This window comes from Pantherophis guttatus, chromosome 3 (assembly GCF_059756535.1).
Source record: "Pantherophis guttatus breed Tessera chromosome 3, ASM5975653v1, whole genome shotgun sequence".
In the NCBI taxonomy this organism is placed as follows: Eukaryota; Metazoa; Chordata; class Lepidosauria; order Squamata; family Colubridae; genus Pantherophis; species Pantherophis guttatus.
This window is the reverse complement of record NC_142065.1, coordinates 62,872,339-62,890,585: the sequence shown is the minus strand read 5'-3', so window position 1 is coordinate 62,890,585 and position 18,247 is coordinate 62,872,339. Positions and strand designations below refer to the sequence as shown.

Sequence of the window (18,247 nt, the reverse complement as noted above, 5' to 3'; positions counted from 1 at the left end):
TATCATTCTTTTTTTTTGCAGTATTTTATTATTTCAAAAATGTTATTTATGCTTATTTTAGCTTTGCAAATAATGCCCTTCCCTTATCAGCATATATTTTATCCTACCAGCAGACCAGAGCAAGCATCTCTTCTTCCTCATATCAATTTTTGATGTCAGAATTGTACCTAAAACAATTTTCTTAGAAGAATTGTTCAAATGTATTTTGGCCCAAGAGCACTGCTATCTAGCCATTTCTATGAAAATTCTCTTCTTTTGCAACTGTGGGTAGAAGGCATTAGGCTTGCACTCAACTCCAATACATGGTATCAGCTATTTGTTACTTGAAGGTTTGTCAAAATGTTTATTCTCAAATCATTTTTTAAATTGTTGTATTACATATTATTTGATTATATTGTATATGGTTATTCTTTTGGACTTTGACCCAAAATAATACATATACTGTATACATAAATGCATACATTAGCAAAACTATGATCCCCAGTTTATGTTAGATATTTTTAAGTTGCCCCACAAAACTAAATAAAGATTTTTCATATTTGACATTGTAGTAACTTCTATGCCAGAACTAATTATTAGGCTCATTAAGGATAGAAAAATATTTAAAATTTTATTTTACTAGTACATGCAAAATGAGCGAGGACTTTAATCATTTTTGCCCCCTCCCCCGCCCCACAATCCCATTTTATCAGTTCTATGTTCCAAGTTCCAAGAAGAAATGGTGAAATATTTCAAATCTATTATCAATACACTGAGAAACCAATAGTCAAGATGGGCCCTCAAAAGCATCAAATTTTAAGATCACTCTTTCAAATTCATACAATTTATTTGTAACCCAGTTCAGGAAAAAATGATAAGACATTTGTTTTTTCCTATTTCAGCTTGGAGTTTTGTGCAATAATAACCAGAGTTTGTTGCCTCTGGACATTTAAGGAGATAGGCAGAAGTCAAACTTGTGTGAGTGGAAACATACACAAGGTGTCTTGTAATACTCTTTCTCCTCCATGCAGTTTCATGCTCCACAAAACAACAGCAGTTTGTCATAATAGAATATTAAGTATGTTCACCATCAACAGTATACCATCAAAGTGTGGCAATTCTGTCATAGGATTATATACCATGAATGTTCTCAGGAGCTCAAATCATGAAATACTGGTTAGAAAACCAAGGAATTTATGTTTATTAAATAATTCATATTAAAAAAACAAGATGATGGATCCTAAGTGGTGCGTGCATATAAACACCTCCCTTTCAAGTTCTTAAATTGCACATTACTACAACATAACAAACAGCACATAAACATTTTCTCCAAAAAACACTATTTTCTACTATTTGAGATTGATAGAAATACTTACTTTAGCAATCTGCAGCAACACAATACAGTGTTTTATTGATTCGACCATGCTCTAAGAAAGGAAAAATAAATATGTAAGTTTTTCTAAAAGTTTTTAAACAATTAAAGCAATCCAAAGCACTTGCAATAAGGTCTTTGCCATTTATTTTTTGGATTTATTTTTCAAAGCTATTGTTATATTTAACAAACTTAACAATTATGAACAACTGATATACTTCAGAGTTCTTAAGAATAATTCCTGTCCTGCTTTGTTCCCTTGGCATGCAATCCCCATAGACCAGCTCTGTACTGCTTGCACTTGCAAAATAATCACATTAAGTATTTCGAGTATATAAAAGACTTTTTGATAAACAAGTATTAATAGTTATTGTTATGGTTATTTATACGTAATTTCACTTTAAAATACATTATTCTGATAACTACCTAATAAAAATAGTCCTTGTCTTATAGATATATTGTATATATTTTAAATCTACAATGAAATTTGCCTACTTTAGAAGATAGTAGGAAATGAATAAAATTAATCTACTACAATATGAGAATTATTCCTGCTGATATAAATAATTTATTTCACATTTCTCTATTAATGTATCATAAGAAGCACTATGGTAGAAGTCACTTGTGCAAGGAGGGTAGTCATACCACTTCATTTAAAATATTCTACTAGTGAAAACTGGAAGCGTCGTGGCGAGACTGGCTGGAAATTAGCGGGCTCTGATGAGCCTGGTGAAAATCCAGCCAGACAAACTGCTGTCGGGAGGTCTTTGGACCAGAACCGTCTTGTAGGGACGGTGAAGGAGGAGAGGCGCCTCGGACAACCAAGAGGAACAGGCAAGTTCCTCATAAGGTCAGAGGCCGCTTTTCAATCTGGTGGCAGGGCAGCAGCCATTAAAAATGACTGCTTTGAAGCTGGGGCAACCAGATTAAGATTTTGTGCAGGAGTGGTGTTTGGACAGAGTACTGATACCGGGTCAGTGATTGGCCAACTCACAGGTAAAAAATGAAATAAAAAAAAAACCTCTAAAAGATCCCAGTGAGGAAACAAGCGGCTAATTGGCACTTGGGAATTTTAATAGAAGAAGAAGAACAAAAAGGAAGTGAAAGTACTAAAGCCAAGAAAAGAAAACTTTATATTTGGATTTAAAATTGGATTTGGAGAAACTAAAACTAATATAAGAAAAGGAAACCCGAAGGAAAGTACTTTTTAATGAAGATTTGAAAGAATTTTTATAGTTTTGAAGTATGAAGGAAGAACAAAGAGGAGGTTAAAATATTAAAGCCCAAGAAAGGAAATTTTACAATTGAATTTAAAATTGACTTTGAAGAAATTAAAAACAATAAAAGGATAAAAGCAATTTGAGAGAAAGTATCTTCTATGTGGGTTTAAAATACTTTTGTAAACTGGATACTTTGTTGTTCTGAGAATTGTGGATTGGAGAGAGATATCTGCTGGTGGAAAGAGAGCACTACAATGACTGGCCTGAGAATTCAAGGAAATTACAACAGTGACCTTGATCACCATAAAAGCTGTGGGAAAACTTAACGAGTATTTGTTTTGTCTTAAGCTGCTTGGTCTCGACTTCTAAAGGAGGTGGACAATAATAAAGCTTTAAATTGGAGTGGATTGGACAAACATCTGTACTGGATATTATCAGGAAATAAAAAAGAGACGATATGGATTAAAATCTTAATTAAATATAAATGGAAATACTAATAATTTTTAAAATTAATAATATGGAGTCTTGGATGCTTAAAAACGTGCATGAATCAATAAAGGACAATAAAAAGTCAGAAACTTTGTTAGAGCACATAAAATAGGAAAAAGAGAATATAAATGAGAAACAAGAGAATAATATTAAAGGAAAAAGAATTGAAGGCAAAAGGTTAGATGATTACACTGGGAATTACAGTGACCAAAAATGAATGGATGGGGGAATATTTTCTTTAAAAAAAGCAATCTAAGGGAAGAGAAGGAAATGAGAAAAGATTAGGTAACAGCAACGGGCGAATTATGCGAGTGATACTCAAAAGTTAGAGAAAGGATTTAGGAGAAAAGATACAATAAGTATAAAAATAAAAAGAAGAAGATAAGAAAATGGGATGAAAAGAGAAAATCATTAAGTGGAATTTTGGAGAGACCCGGAGAAAATGGTTAAAATGGGAAGAATAGTGGAAAGGAGGAAGGGAAATAAGGTATATATTACTAGATCTAAGAGAACTGTATTAATATTAGCAATTGTGAATGCAAAAAGTAAATATGATTATGTATATTGTGTATTGTAAAATAGAACAGCAGATGAAATATGAAGTGGTAATTAGGTTTAATTATGAAAATAATTGAAATTAAGATACAAAAAAAAGTGTGATGGGGATTTTGAAATAATATGTTGTAAATGATGAAAGAAAATAATTAACTGATGCTATAATTGAAGTCAGGAATTAAAGGCGGATAGTGATATTGCTTATTATGTATTAAGAAGAGATAAGATGTGGAAGATTAATCAAGTTAAAGGGTTTCAATGTAAGAATTGAATAAGATGAAGTTTTTTGTTTATAACAAAAAAATGTGATGGGGATTATAAGAAATATACTTTATAAATGGAGAAATAAGATAATTAATTGACGCAATGCTAAGAAATCAGGATTTGAAGGGCGGATGGTGATACTGTTTATGTATTATGTATTAAGAAGAGATTAAGATAAGATAAAAAAGTAGAGAAAAAGAATATCATGGCAGAAAATGAAATATGTATTTGGAAAAAAAGAAGAAGATTGGAATAGATCATAAACATCAAGATATAATTATGTCATAAGTTGAAAAAGATGTGACCCGGTCAATATTCTGTTCATAAATTATGTATGTAAAAGAAAAATATAATAAAACTTGTCTAAAAATAAATAAAATAAAATATTCTACTAGTAAGCACATTATTAAAGATGAATATGTACAGAAATATGAACAAGACTTTAAAAATATTTTAGGTTATCCTCCTTGAATCTGGTCCTCTTCATTACAATGCATTCTAAAGGAATCAGATGAAATATGATTTCAAGTGCATAGTGATATAAAACAAAAACTTACACTGGTTGTTTCTCTGAGGTTTTCAATCTTCTGCAAACACATACCAAAAGAAATATTTAAAGGTAGAAATAGTAGACTTTAAATTGATTAATACTATTTGTTGTTTATTTCTAACCAAACATGAATATTATCTACGAAACTAAACAGTTCAAACTCAGACAAGCAAGTTTTAACAAGTGTCTGGGATCTCAAGCACATTCCAGACAAAATATTGCTTTACGAAGAGTAGCAGACATCTTTCATCACTATACAATGTCCCTAATATTATTTTTCTTTGATAACAAGCAGCTAGGATGCAAACACTACAACTTGTTACCACATTCAGAAAATCTTGTACAAATAGCTTTCCTCTAGAAACTTATTCTGTGCTTATGCTTGAAAGTTATTTTTAATTATACAGCCAATTCCACCTATAAACAAAATGACTCTTTAAAATAGTAGTTTTAGCCACATTAAGAATCTTTTAATTATAAGCAATTTTGCTGAAAAGTTTTGTTTAGCATATTTGAAAATTTTAAAATAATTATTTTGCATTTCCAAGTTATAATATTGAATCAAGATTTAGGCTCAACAGATGTCCACATTTTTGCCTCTACTTATTTTTTCTACAGGCACAACTATATCAGTAAGTCATTCTGAAAATTCCTTATGGGCAGAAAATGCTTAAATGATACCTCAAGAACATTTAATTCGAAACATATTTCTACTAGAAATAGATGGAGATTTTGTTATTTGTATTGGATCAATGGATTTGTTCAAAAGAAAAAAAAAACAGAATTCATGCTATGAATCAGAATTCATGGTGTTAAATTATGGGATAAAAACAATCTGACAGTTTTCTTCTGAGATGGACAGTTTTTTAAATTGCCATACAGAGAAGAAATCAACTATCATCTTTTGTAACATCAGACAGTCACTGCAACAGATTAGATTTTAAGTAATTATAAAGTTAGATTTTAAGTAATTATAAAGTTACATTTCTCTGGCAAAATTATGTAATGAGAAGAAACACCTATTTAATAGTTAAGAGAGTTTTTTTCAACCTATATAAGACAGTCTTTCCCCGTCTGCACTCTGGCAATGATTTGATCCATAATTCAAATAATTCTCAGCCAACTGCTCTCTGTCCATATAGGATAATAATTCTGAAGTGCACTCAAATGTATCTACAGGGAATCAGATTGAAAAAAACTGCCTTAAATGTATTTTATAATCAGCATATTACTCTGTTCTAAATACAAAAAGGTCCTTATTTTAGCAGATTTCACATAATAACAGCTCTAAAATGGCATTTAACCTTTTATAAGAGACATATCCTCACAGCATCTCATTGAGGGAGAAAAGTGGTCTTGCAAGAAAATTGTGTTTTCCAAAAGAAAACACTCTAAAATCTCCAATGCAAATACTGTAATATTTTTTTGCCTGAAGGAAGATCCTGAATAAGGCTGAGTAGCTGCAGGGCTCCATTTGGTTACTGCAAACTACCCCTCATTCAGTTTTGTTTTGCTTCAATAAAAGGAATGTCAACCATATAGACGCAAGTCTTCCAGAGCAGTGGTCACCAACCAGTGGTCCGCGAGAAAATTTTGGTGGTCTGTGGAGAAATCTTCGTATTTTTGCCAGTGCACCCTGGTGGAAGAGCTGCTCCGGGATGACCAATGGGCCAGTCCTGTGAGTGTGACTGCTCTGAAATATGGGACCGGCCGTGGCCGGGCTGGAAATCTCTGCCCTGGGGTGGCATGTGCAATGCGCAGCTTTGCAGGTGGTGCAATACGCAAAAAGGAGCGCAGCCCTCTCCGTCCGGAATGAAATAATGGTGCTGTTGCCGCGGCGGGGAGGGGACGGTGCAAGCGGGCCGAAACAGTGATTGCGAAGGCTGGAAGCTATGGGAGCGAAGCACTACTTGCACTCACACGGCATTAGCATTCCGCCTCGGTATATTTGCGCCAGCTGGTGGTGCAAAGCAGCCCTCGTCTCCTGCTGCTTGGGACCTGGAGCGGTAAATGGCGACTGGTCCAAGAAGCAGCCAGATTTTGCTCTCCATTGCAGACGCTGGAATGGTCCCCTGCAAGCTCTTGTCTCTCAAGAAGCGCTCACTGAAGCGGCACGGGAAACTTTGGCCAGGCTCCTCGAGAGACAAGAGCTTGCAGGGGGCTGATCTGGCGTCTACAATAGACAGCAAAATCCGGCTGCTCCCCAGACCAGTCCCCATTTACTGCTCCGAGTCCCAAGCAGCAGGAGACGAGGGCTGCTTTGCGCCACTAGCTGGTGCAAATATACCGAGGCAGAATGCTGATGCCGTACAAGTTCAAGTAGTGCTTTGTTCCTGCACTTCTTCCAGCCTTTGTTGGTGCTCCGCACACCTCGGTCTCTCAGGGAGATGCTTGACTTCCTCTCAGCCCCAAGACACTGGCTGGCCCATGAGATGAGATGAGATGAGATGAGATGAGATGAGATGAGATGAGATGAGATGAGAGAGAGAGAGAGAGAGAGAGGGAGAGAGAGAGAGAGAGAGAGAGAGAGAGAGAGAGACGGAGAGAGAGAGGGAGACAGAGAGAGAGAGAAAATGAAAGAGAGAGAGAGAGAGAGAGTAGGAGAGAGAGAAAGAGAGAAAGAAAGGGGGAGAGAGATGAGAGAGAAAGAGGGGGAAGAGAGATGGGACAGAGAGAAAAAGAATCAGAGAGAGAATCAGAGAGAGACAGAATGAAAGAGAATGAGAGAGAGAGAATGAGAGAATGAGAAAGTGGGAGAGAGGGGAGAGAGACAGAGAAGGAGAGAAGGAGAGAGAGAGAGACAGAGAGAGACAGAGACAGAGAGAGACAGAGAGGAGGGAGAGTGTCTGAAGGACCCCATCCCATCACTGGGGGTCCAGGCGCTTTGGCAAGCAGCGCGCTGGGTCCGTATTAGTGGTCCACGGGTTTTAAAATTATGAATTTGGTGTTCCCTGAGGTCCAGAAAGTTGGGACCCCTGTTCCAGAGAGTCAATATCCCCTTATGTATGACATCCTACTACATTTGGGCAGCAGAGAATTGCTGGTTATGTTCATAATTTAGTTGTGCAGGTGCATGCACAAGAATCTGCAGGTAGCAATGTGCATAAAATAGTTTGGAGCTTTAGACTCCTGAAAAGAATGGAAAAGCAAGCAGACAAGCCCAAGGCAGTGATGGCAAAGAAAAGGCAGAGAGAAAGGTTCAGAGGAATCAACCGGGTTCTGCATACATTCCTGCAGCAGGAAAAAAAAATATTCTACATGATTGTTTTCCAGCACAGAAAAAAAACAAAATTTAAGCTGGGAAAAGCAAAAACAAAAGACAGCTTCCATTCCTGTTGCAAGCTCTCTATTAGCATGCTACATGTGATGCTTCCTACCCCACTGAACTCAGTGCTTGAGTTAACAGCAAATGTCGTCTCCTGTTGTAATCTCTATGTTCTGGGTAAGAAAAGTAAAGAGAATTCTCTATCCAAATAGTCATGCTTCCTTCTGGGGTGGACAGAAAGTAATACATATCACCTTCTTTAATGACCTTGCTGAAGAACTGTGGTAGAAAACTAGAGGAAGGACCATGCTGTAGCCACAGTGAGCTTTGAAGATCAGATGTAAATCCATAGAAGTGATTATTTATTTGAATTAAATATATCCTTTCTTACTATTCTGTCACTATTTTCTCTGCACCTATTATAGATATAGATACAGATATATAGATATAAACAAACATATATAGTATTCATTACCACACATAAAAAGACCAGTAAAGTTGTATCTTAGAAAGAAATATATACTCTAAGGTCATCTGTACAAAAAGTATACTTGCTTTTCTCTGATCATCATCTCTGCAGTTCTGAAGTTTTTCATCAAAAAGCTAAAAAAGAAAATTGTTAAAAACATGAGAAAAACTTTAATAATTCCAACAAGATAGCAAATCACTTTTAAAAGTACATTAGTTTCTGTAGAGTAAGTATAATTTTTTATCTGTCGTACCAAAAATAATATTCATATTACTTGTGGCTTTAATAATAGTTCTATATAAAACAAACTGTTGCTTCCCATTAGTTCATAAACTCATTTGCTTTCATTGCAAAGTGTAAAGAGCAATCATAAGAGGTGGGGTGGGGAATAGGAATATACTCTGATCACAACAGTACAACCATATGTGACTAATCAGCATAGTATTACAAACAGGAGGATCCACAGAATGGTTAAAAACATCAAGATGGGGCCCACAATTCTGCCCCTTCAACGTCACATCTATGATAAAGGAGTGGGGCTTTGACTGTGACCATTATCTTGACATTTTTTTAATGGATCCCCAGCCTACAATTGATGCACAATCATATATTCAAGTTAAGCTAAAAACATTTCAAAATCATTGCTTTAGAAATAAAATATACTACTGCTTCTATTTTTATTATCAAATATTTTCTTCATTTCCAAGATCAAATATTTGAGCCACTTGATAACAAACTAAGTCAATACTACGTAGACTTGACATAAAGAGCTATTTTGGTTGAGGGGTTAAGGCATCCAGCTAGAAACCAGGAGACCATGAGTTCTAATCCTATCGTAGGCATGAAAGCTGGCTGGATGACTTATGACCAATCACTCTCAGCCCAACTCACCTCACAGAGTTGTTGTCGATGTTATTGTTGTTGTGGGGAAAATAGGAGGAGGAAGGAGTATTAGGCAGGATAAACAGTCTTTTAAAAAATCTATAGCATCACAAATTAACTGTGATGCACACAATGCAATGCAAAAAAGGCATATAGACAAAATTGTTTACATAAATTATCCAACATCAGAGTTTTTTACTTGCACTTAAACATCCAGATTCACTGAAATTGAAGCCTTTAAGTAGAGAATTATTTTAGATTTTTGTTTGATTTTCAGTTTTGATTAAGCATTATAAAATTAAGCTTTGCACATCCTTACTTAAGCAAAGCTTATATTGCTGTTCTTAGAACTTGACTATATTGTGAAAGTCTGCAGATTCTAATTTGCACCTAAGCTCCTTAGATCTAATCTCTTGAAGGAGGAACTGTCAACATACTATCTTTGTATTTTGAAACAGAGGTTATTTGCTTTTCAAGAAAATACATTCAAAATTCAAACTAAAAATGTTTAGTGTTCCCATTTCTGGCATTATCTGCAAGAGAATTGCACTCCTGAATTTTAGGAACAAAATAAAGTATATAATTGCTAGAAAATTACTTACCGTATATCTATAGTCAATTACAGAGCTAACATACCTTCAATTGGTCAATCAAAATTTGTAAGTAAGCATCAGCTTCTGTAAGTTTTTTATCAAAATCTTGGACACTTGGAACAAATCCAGGCTCCACACCCTATAAATAAAAAAATCAAAATTAAGCATAATAATTTGTTTTTGTTTACCAACATGCAGGAAAGCAAATTCTTTAATTTTCCAACACAATACTAGCTATAAAGTTCTTTGGAATTCATAATTTTTAAAAAATGAATATTAGAAGGTATTATCTCATTTAGAACCTACTCTGTTTTAAAAATCCTTCTCAAAACTGATGTAAAGTTAGACATTTTTGGCTGTCTAGGAAAGAAGTTTCAACAGCAAGTAATAGTTTATTGTTTTACTGCTTTTGTCATCTAAAAATTAATAGGATTCAAAAATCCTCATATTATGTAAAATTATGACCAAGGCTTTTAAAAAGGGAACAAATTATTAGTAATAAACTATAAGTTTAGAGATTTTAAATAATTCTATGATTTTAGAACTTTATTTTTATAATCCTGTACAGTCTGGCAAGCGTTGATAAGTCTGCAACTGGATATCTTCTGCAGGCCTCTTTTGTTACTAACAAGGACTCACCTAGTCCTTTCAACTCACCTAGTTCTCAGATAATTCTAAAATTTATGTTTAAAAAGTTTACCACCATAATTTTCATATTGGTTTTTTTTTTGTATGTGCCTTCAAATCCGTGTTGGCTCCTGGCGATTGCTTAGATTAAACCTTGTAGGTTTTTTTAGCAAGGTTTTTCAGAAGTTGCCTGCTCCCTAGGGCTTTTCAAGGTCACCCAGTTAACTTTGTAAGCTGACCAAATCTTCAATTAAGATCACCAACCAGCTGGACCAGTTAAATATTAAGAGTGAATGGAATTGTTAAAGGTTGGGCACTATCCATACGTAATTAAAAGGTTTTTCCTCCTATGAAAAGGAATCCTTTGATGTGAACAGTACCCAAATTTCTGTATAAAAATAAAGGTACTTCTATGTAGTAAATACCTGCAGTCTTTATGAAATTACATTTCACTATGGATGCTTTACTGTTCCCCTCCCCCCTGTAAGCATGCTTCAAATTCCCCCAGAAATACACTATCATTACATTCTTGCACAATTGTGGCTTCTACTGTTTGAGATCACAATTTGACATTTCAGACACCTTCACTGCTTACAGAAAAACTCTTGCAATTCCACATTCTGTATAGATTTGGCTATGTAAAGAATCCAGATAGCTGAATTCATCCTTAGTAGGCTGGTTTTACCATGTGTTCATTAAGGAAAGCCTACTTTACAGGTTGATTTGCAATTTGAAAGCAATCAATATATTGCTGTCAACTATATAGATAAGGAAGTCAAATTCTCCTGACATCATTAATTCTCTTTCAGTCTCACGGATCAAATGTTAAAACCCAGCAAAAGACCCATTTAAATAGCAGAAGCAGCAACGGGAGCAATCAATCAGTCATCCAGAGTGCAGTCTGAAAGCCAAACTGACTCTGAACCTCCAAGATACGATGCCCTCATTTCCAACATCCGATTTTAGCGACACTGAGCGGAACTAGTTGAAACGCGGAACTGCATGGAAATGATCCGCCGGGTTGGTTGCCCACTCGCCTATTTTTACAAGATCGCATCAACTCTGACGCAAAACGCAAAGTGGGGCATTCGCAAAACTGTGCTACTAAGTCAATACGCTGGAGATCAGGGCAAACTGCGAACTTCAGTGGGGTGGGGGGGGGCTCCTCGAGAAGGCCAGCAAATAGAGGGTTTCCATTCCTTTACTGTCCATCACGTTGCTACCCAATATCTGTTTCCTACTCACACTAGTCATTCTTTTCACGGCCGGTCACGCCTCTCGACAAGGGTCTTACAAGATCTCCCTCCTCTCCTTTCCCCTCCCCGCCTCTCCCGGTAGTTGCCGCGTCGCAAACCCCGCCGTTCGCACAGTTACAGTCTTAAAGCCAAGTGGGACCCGATTGGCTATGGGTCAGGTCAGGTGTCCTTTAGCCTGACCCGTCCTCCTTCCCGCGGAGGAATCGGAGGGGAGACACAAACAGTCAAGACGCATCGAAGCATTCCTTTGCTTTCCTTTGGAGCGACTGCGATCGCTGTGCGTAGAGGACTCCGTTGGCAAGGAACAATTAAGAAAAATTACCGCGCAAAACGCACTGCTGGCTCTGCCATTCATAACCCATTTATCTGCCTAGAACTTCTCGCGCAGCGCTGACGATGCCACAAATCCATTCAGATCTCCCCCGCCCCCATTTTAGCTATTCCAATACGTCAACACGCTTGCAATTGGCTACAGCGTTAAGTCGCTTTTTCATTTTTGGGTCGCAGTGATCGTCCGCCGAGTTCGATTTCCCCACCCTTCTCTGCAAGTTTCAGTTTAGCGACACAAAATCCCTTACTACGAAGCAGATTTAAACCTTTTTACAATGTTGTAACTGCCTGATATATATTTGACAGGAATCAACAGATACTGCCTTATTCTGCCCCGGAGTTTTTTCCCATTCTTAGACTCCTAGCTGCAATCTTAGAGCCAATAAAATTGCTCTGAGGACTTACAGTGGTGAGAATTAATTAATAGAATCTCTGCGACTGAAAGACAATAAGGTTGGCAAAAGATAGGAAAAAATAGAATAGTCTTAAATTGGCTAGACTTTCAAGTAAAACTGCATAACAGGCTGCAATTGTCCATCTAAATCTAGGATTGCTTTTACAAAGATTTGTTTCAAAATTATTGTAAATGCCATTTAAATACTCCACAGTGGAACACTTCTTTTACTCAGTCACACTACCCAAAGTGAAAATGTTACGATTTAAAACTAACATCTTAAAAAGAACTCCCCACTTTGTAATATGAAAGAGTATTTCAGAGTTAAAATATATTGTTTCAAATTATAAAGTGTAGAAGAAGCTTCTTAATCTTAGTTGTGTTTTAATGTATTTCAGTGCTTGATTTTATTTTTGCTTTTTTGTTTTTTGCTGGACTGATATAAACACAATTTAACATCTAAGGCTGAATTTTGGCAAAAAGCTTTGCCTGCAGATATTTATATGAGGAAGAAACCTAGTTGTGTAAGACATAGTGTAGTTATCATGATAGTCTTCTTTTTACCAAAAACAGACACACTTACTTTTTCCTTAACATCTTGTTTGGAATTTAAGTTCCATTTAGTTCTATTTGCAAGTATCCAAACAACAAAGAAGAAATATTTGGCTTTTTAGTTTTGTTTTGAATTTTTTTTAAACCTAAAAAACCCAGTTAAATTACATACAATACAGTATTACTATTATTTAGTCAATGGATTTATATAGCTGTTCTCTATTTTGGTGTAGAGCAGCGGTTCTCAACCTGGGGGTCGCGACCCCTTTGGGGGTCGAATGGCCATTTCACAGGGGTCGCCAACGCCCTCTCTCGCCCCCCCCACACGCCTTCACTCACCCTCACCCTCTGCCTCTGTTGGGTCGCGAATTGTAATAATTGAGATACTATTAATTGTATATTGTGTTGAAAGCAGAAATGGTTAAGTTGTGGTTTGGAGGAATATATGGGGGAAATTATTTGGTTTATTATTATTGGTAAATATAATTAATTGATTTGTAAGAAATTGGATTGCATGGAAATAATTGGAATATTCATGTTCATATTGATTGATATACAAAAAAGATAGTTATATAACTAATTGATTTATATTAAAATGTTGAATTTGTATTAAACAACTGTATTACATAATTACATAATTAACCAATGTGAGGATGGATATAAAAATAGATGACAATGGAAAGGGGTATAATATAGAATAGAAGGGAAAAATTGAATTTGATTAAGATTAGAGATGAGGATAAAGGGTAATATTGGTTTTTTAAAAAAATAGATGAGGAATAAATATGGCAAAAAGAAAACATAGAAATTGTAAATTTAATTGAAATGACTAAACACTGGTTAAATTTGTGAACCGGCCAAATACTCTGTTCAAAGAAAATACATTGTATGTTTGTATGTGTGTTTCTAATTATTGTTATTTATTCATATTTGTTCTCTTTTATTCTTTAAAGTTTAACAATTCATTCTTTATCTTAATATCTTTATATTTGTTTGGGGTTGGTTTTCTTCCCTTTCATCTTTTTTATTGTACAGCAATCTTTCTCCTCAAACCTACCACCTCTCTCTTTTCTTTCCTTCTTACTTTCTCTTCCCCCCCCTCTTCTTCTCCTTCCTACTTCCTCTTCCTTTCTCCTTCTCCTCCTCTCTTCCTCCCTCTCTTACCCTCACTCCTACTCTAATTTCCCTTCCCTTCCTTCATCCCTCTCTATTGCTGTATCCTTTTGTGCATATGGACAACTCAGAGGGCTGAAAAAGTTATTTTTGACTGGTCCTCGCACTTTTGACCAGTCCTCGAATTTACAACTGTCCTCACATTTTACGTTTTTTGCCCTATCTTATCACCATGGTGAAGAGAAGCAGTTGTGAAATGAGTGACATGGTTATTAAGAATGCTGCACGGGCATAAATGTGAGGATGGTCATAAGTGTGAGGACCAGTCAAAAGTGCGAGGATCTGTCAGAAATGACTTTTTTCAGCCCTCTGAGTAGTCCCTATACACATAGCCATGGCCACCCGGTCACATGACCAGCTAGCCATGCCCACCCAGTCACATGACCTCCAAGCCACGCCCACATAATAAGCCACGCCCACAGAACCAATAGTAAAAAAAAATAGAACCCACCCCTGGTTGGGGGTCACCACAACATGAACTGTATTAATGGGTCGTGGCATTAAGAAGGTTGAGAACCACTGGTGTAGAGAATTTGCATCACGTCTCCAAACCTGACATGCAGCTATGGATGAATATATAAAACAGTTCAACAAAAATACAAATTATAACCACAAGCCTGTTGCTGAAAAGATACTAAATAAGACGTATTTGAAAATACGTTCAATCAATGTTCCTAATTTTTCAGATCTTAATAGAACAGTTTCTTCTATCTGTATATTGGCAATACCGTGCTATTTCAAAACCTATTAATTCAGCTGAAATGCTTGCTGTTTGAAACATTTTAAATACTTTGATTTTATAATTAATACTGTATATACTGTATTTGCAACAGAAAGCTGTATTGTAAGATGGAATGTATTCATCAATTTTTATGAATTTTTTCTGAGCAAATACTCTTAACAATGTTATAATTTTAAAGCAGAGTGCAAATGAGCTTACCTGAAGCTGAAGAGTATGACGAAGGATGGTTTCCTCTAAAGCATGAATCCATTTCTCTCTTTCATCAGCATCTCGAGCTGAAAGAATATTAAAAATGTACTTGTGGCCTTAATTTAACAGTAAATAAACACCACCCAGAGTAGCTGTTTATGGGATGGGCTACTATACAAATTTTATGAATAAATAATATTTGATTAATAAATAAAGCAAGAAGGCTAACATGTCAGTCTATCATGAATTATTTCTTTCTTTATTGAATGTTTTCTAATCCTGAGAACAGATGTTACATATCTTACAATAAGGCTAATTGGTAGGAACCAGCCTCATTCTGTTTGAACATGAATCTTTGAATTTCAGAAATATTGTGGGCCCAGAAACAATAACATAAAAGAGACACAAAATAAAATGTGCTTCTGATTTAATAGGTTTGTTTTTAAAATGCCAGGAACAATATAACAAACCTTATTAACAGTAACCTTCTAAATCATAGAGCAAAGTTTCTTTACACTTTAATTAACCAAATAGGTAATATAATTACAATAGTCCTCTACAAATATTAATTCCTAAAATCAAGATAACAGCAAAATAAACAAAAATGTAAGGTTTGCTATATAGTACTTGGCTTACATTCCAACTCAGCTACCCTAGCTGAAAGATATTGTCAACCTTACCAGGTAGGCCATACAAGAAACATGACAAGATAAGCCAATTCTACTTTATTAAGGCAACACTAACAAACTTGTGCTTATCTTTAGGTTCCTGTATCATGGCTACCCCCACACATAAGAATTTAGCATGTTATGATTGATTATAACTGTTAATCATTTGAAATAGGCTACATTAAGAAACAGCCACAAGAATTATGTAATTCTACTTTTTTTAAAAAAAATAGTCTTTAATCAAAAGTTTTTACATATATAATAAAAACCATTCAAAGAAAAATACAGTAAAATTAATGTGAAAAAGAAAAAAAAGAAAAAGGAGAGAGAAAAAAAATTATATACTGTATGTATGGCTTCTGATCTTCCTTTTGGCAGTTATACATATAATTCTAATCAAACCACTTTTAAAATTATATCGTAATTCCCTTCTTTTTATAGCTTATATTTTCTAATCATCAAAAATTCTATTATATAATAACAGAATCTTAAAAGCCTTTCTTTCCCTCCCTCTTATACTAAGAGAATCAAGGTAAGCCTATCCTAAGTTGCTTTGTTATTCCTTTCAGGGCTAAATTAATAATTTTTGTAATAGTTGCTGCACATTTCCTTCAAGGCTATGTCCATACTCCTCTACAGTAGTCCAGTTTCACTGAAGTGCTGCCAATAACACACTTGCCTCCTTGTAACACCCCTCCCATATTCCCTCATCTGTTGTTTATGCTAACTCCAAGGAAGGAAGCAGAACAATGTTTTTCAGATGTTGATGTTCTTATACTGGATTAGTATTTTGTTGAATGTATCCATTATTTCTCAAATTGAGAGTATGGATTGTGTTAATAAAATATTACATTTTATAAGGCAGACAAAAGAGACTGTTATGAAGTCTCTATATGGAAAGTTAAACCATTGTATCAGATTTCAATAACATTAACTAAATAGAAAAGATCTGCTATAAACAAATTTCAAATGTTAGATTTACATTGCACTTATTCAAGAGATGTACAGAAATACCTGTTCCGATATTTATTTATTTACAGGACTTACATGGGCACCTGGCTCATATATGGATCCAAACGGCTCACAACAATCCATAAATAACATAGTTAAAAACAAAAGTATCCTCCTTCAGACGCCAAATCAATCGTCTTCACAGCTCAGTCCTCATCCTAGTCCCCACTTCCACTTGGGGAAAGAGTCAGATCTTCACAATCCTCTGGAAGGCTAAAAGGTTATGGATCTGTTGGACTTCAGATGGGACCTGTTCTAAAAGGCTGGGGCAGCTACTGAGAAGGCACACCTCTGAGGCTCTATCAGATAACATTTAACATCCCTCCCATCTAACCTAGTAGGATGGACAGATACCCTCAGGGATAGGCAGTCCCACAAGTAACCCAGCCCTATGTTAAGAGCTTTAAACGAAGTAACTAGCATCTTCAATTGTATCCAAAAAACAACCTGGAAGCCAGAGTTGCTCATGCAGCAATGGTGTTACTTGGGTGAACTGTGGGGTACCCAAAACTGCACCTACATTCTGGACTATCTGCAGTTTCTAAATGGTCTTCATCTTCATTCTTCATATTATCAGCAACAAGACTTATATAAAATATTTGATCTTTCTAATGATGCAATCTAAAAAATTTACTCAGAAGCCTCAATGCATACAAACTCTGGAGAAAGTATGAATTATTCAGGCTTAGATCCCTTTATGTCTGTATTTTTAAAATCATGACCAAAACTTTGTCCCTATATATTATTATATCCAGTGGAGTTTACACAATCCATCTTGATTTTAAAAAGTCTTATTAAATTCATCAATTTAATAATGAAAGTGGAAGACAACTGTATTTACTTATAATAGTATCATAATTCCTGATTGTAACATTGATGATTCTTTCCAGAGGGTATTTTAATCAATTTTATTGTTTGGATTTCCAAATTTTAATAAACAGTACGGTTCATAACTGTATAGCCTCATATTTGTTTTTACTGAACATAATTAGTTTATCACATGCTTTACCTATTGCTTACCAGTTTAAAAATAAAACATTCTGAATGTATATATTATTTAAATCAATTTATACTCTTAGAAACATAACTATTTTATCTTAAGGTTTAATGATAATTTATATAAAATTAAACAAAGAAGCCCCTCATTTTCCCTTTGCATTTTTTCATAATAACTAAACCCTACATGAAACCATTTTAACACTTTCAAATATTACCAGACAAAACTCGCTGACAGTTATCAACATATGTATTTATGCCACTGTTATCAAGAGTTATCACTAGAACTGGATTAAAAGACAGGAACAGTTTGGTGTCATATTAGATTTTAGTTACTATATAATTTAAGATAAACATTGAAACATGCCTCATATACAGAAAAAATCTGGTGTAGATACTGCAGCAATAGTATTTGTTTCTAGAAACCAAGCAATCTCCATGGCAAACTACATATATTAGTAAATTTCATAACACTTTCCCAGCAGCACTCAAATAGATATGAATATAAACACTATGTAATACTATTGTAACATATTTGGTAATATACAGACATGAATAATGACTAAAAGATCTGAACAAAACAAAAAATGATTACATCATTCAGCTGACTAGTATGGTAAAACACCAATAGTGCAACCTATACTCTAGAAGTGAATACTAAGTCACTCATC

At 35.1% G+C, this 18,247-nt stretch overlaps 1 protein-coding gene across 10 annotated transcripts in view; it reads right to left on the bottom strand.

Moving 5' to 3' along the window:
• The window catches only part of OSBPL9 (oxysterol binding protein like 9), a 93,718-nt gene that overhangs the window by 23,381 nt on the left and 52,090 nt on the right, over nucleotides 1-18,247 (bottom strand). For 5 of the 10 annotated variants that reach the window (XM_087891057.1, XM_087891058.1, XM_034415074.3 and 2 more), the window contains exons 4-8: nucleotides 14,911-14,987; nucleotides 9,682-9,777; nucleotides 8,250-8,297; nucleotides 4,437-4,466; nucleotides 1,356-1,406 (exon numbers count right to left, since the gene is read on the bottom strand). In XM_087891057.1, the coding sequence (XP_087747183.1) occupies nucleotides 1,356-1,406; nucleotides 4,437-4,466; nucleotides 8,250-8,297; nucleotides 9,682-9,777; nucleotides 14,911-14,987 (302 nt within the window). Of the gene's footprint in view, nucleotides 1-1,355; nucleotides 1,407-4,436; nucleotides 4,467-8,249; nucleotides 8,298-9,054; nucleotides 9,196-9,681; nucleotides 9,778-11,510; nucleotides 11,957-14,910; nucleotides 14,988-18,247 lie in introns of those variants that run through there. The other 5 variants (XM_087891060.1, XM_087891062.1, XM_087891063.1 and 2 more) reach the window with 4 other exon arrangements.